Below are 1822 nucleotides of genomic sequence, written 5' to 3' on the forward strand. Positions count from 1 at the left end.
GTGATCCTTCCGCCTCAGCCTTCCGAGTAGCTGGAACTACAGGCGCGCGCTACCACGCCCGGCTAGTTTCTGATTTATTATAGAGATGCAGTCTCGCCAAGTTGCCCAGGCGGGTCTTAAACCCACGGGCTCAGGCAATCCACTCACCTCGGCCTCCCAAAGCACGGGATTACAGGCTGAGCCACTGAGCCCGGCTGTAAATTTGGTTTTTTAAACCACAATCAATCTATTTATTTTTGAGTTGGAGTCTCCCTCTGTCACCCAGGCTGGAGTGCAGTGGCACAATCATGGCCACCGCAGCCTTGACCTGCTGGGCTCAGGTGAGCCTTCTGGCTCAGCCTTCCAAGTAGCTAGAACCACAGACACGTGCCACCACGCCTGGCTCACTTTTTTGATTTACTGTAGAGACGAGGTCTCACTATGTTGCCCAGGCTAGTCTCAAACCCCTGGGCTCAGGCAATCTTCTTGCCTCTGCCTCCCAAAGTGCTGGGATTACAGGCGTAAGCCACCATGCCCGGCTTCTAAACCAAAATTTTAAAGATTGTAGCATGATGGGGTAATCAGCTATTCATTCAATAAACCTGCCACTGACTGACGCTGCACCTGAGTGAGGTGCTCTGCCCACCCCCCACATCGGGATAAAATAACAGTAAGGACAGTGTAACAGTATTTATTGGGAACTACGGGTGAGGCACTCCACGCGTGACACCCCCACGACATCCCCATGAGACAGTTCTAGGACTATGCTCATTCTGCGGTAACGACAACGTGGCAGGGAAACAAGCATCACTGCAACACCAGGCATGATGTGGAGGGTGTGGGGGCTCCATGCACGTTTAGTTAACGGTAACGAAGACACGCTGGTGACGATTTATGGGGGAAAAAAATCACCATGCCGGGAAAAACGTTAAGATTCACATGCACCTATTAAAGCAACGAACGCGATAAAAATCATTTGCTGAAACCGCTCTTCCAAAAGTTCGGGTTTCCAGCCCATACCTGTGCTTTGCTTCCTGCTGGGCTGCATCGCCAGGATCCTGAAAGAACAATTGGACTTCTTAATAAGGCAGTTTCACGGGGCGGGCGGCACCTATTCTGTTTCCGATACATAACAGTCTCCAGCACCGGTAGGCACAGCTCGACCGATAACTGAAAAATGGGAGGCACAGAACTCACTGGGAACGGTTTTCGCTTCCAGTCATGCCCGGATGCGCTTCTAAAGTCACCATCTAATCCAGGGGTTTGGAACACACACTTGTTCCGCGGGAGGAGAGTCCCTGCACTACCGAACCACGTTTTCTGTGTAAGAACAATTTCTGGGAAGCAAACGAGCCCGGGTCCGAGGCCGCCCGCCGCACCCCGACGCCGTCTCCGGGTTTTTAACGCGGTTTCCGGCCGGGCTCGGGGGCTCAGCCTGTCATCCCGCGCTTGGGAGGCTGAGGCGGGTGGACTGCCTGAGCCCGCGGGTTCGAGACCCGCCTGGGCAACTTGGCGAGACCGCATCTCTACAATACATCAAAAAAAGGAGCCGGGCGTGGTAGCGCGCGCCTGTGATTCCGGCTCCTCGGAAGGCGGAGGCGGAAGGGTCGCCGGAGCCCAGCGGGTCGAGGCTGCGGGGGCCGGGAGCGGCCGCCGCCCTCCAGTCTGGGCGACAGAGCGAGGCTCCGACTCAAAAGAAAAAGAAAAAAAACGCGTTTCCTCGACGGGGCGAGCGTCACTTCCTGGCTCCTCCCCCGACTGTCGCCGCCGTCTGGGCGCGTGTCCCTCCTGAGCACCCGGGACGCGGCGGAACCCCCGACGCCGCCGGCCGCTGGGGGCGGCA

At 56.6% G+C, this 1822-nt stretch overlaps 1 protein-coding gene across 1 annotated transcript in view; it reads right to left on the reverse strand.

The window, feature by feature from the left end:
* The window catches only part of LOC103271919, an 8372-nt gene that overhangs the window by 5827 nt on the left and 723 nt on the right, over positions 1 to 1822 (reverse strand). The window contains exons 2-3 of the mRNA XM_021718243.1: positions 1177 to 1414; positions 1000 to 1037 (exon numbers count right to left, since the gene is read on the reverse strand). Coding sequence (XP_021573918.1) covers positions 1000 to 1037; positions 1177 to 1414 — 276 coding nt within the window. The remainder of the gene's footprint in view (positions 1 to 999; positions 1038 to 1176; positions 1415 to 1822) is intronic.

This window comes from Carlito syrichta, unplaced genomic scaffold (genome assembly GCF_000164805.1).
Source record: "Carlito syrichta isolate Samal-C Ts95f unplaced genomic scaffold, Tarsius_syrichta-2.0.1 Scaffold312007, whole genome shotgun sequence".
Lineage (NCBI taxonomy): Eukaryota > Metazoa > Chordata > Mammalia > Primates > Tarsiidae > Carlito > Carlito syrichta.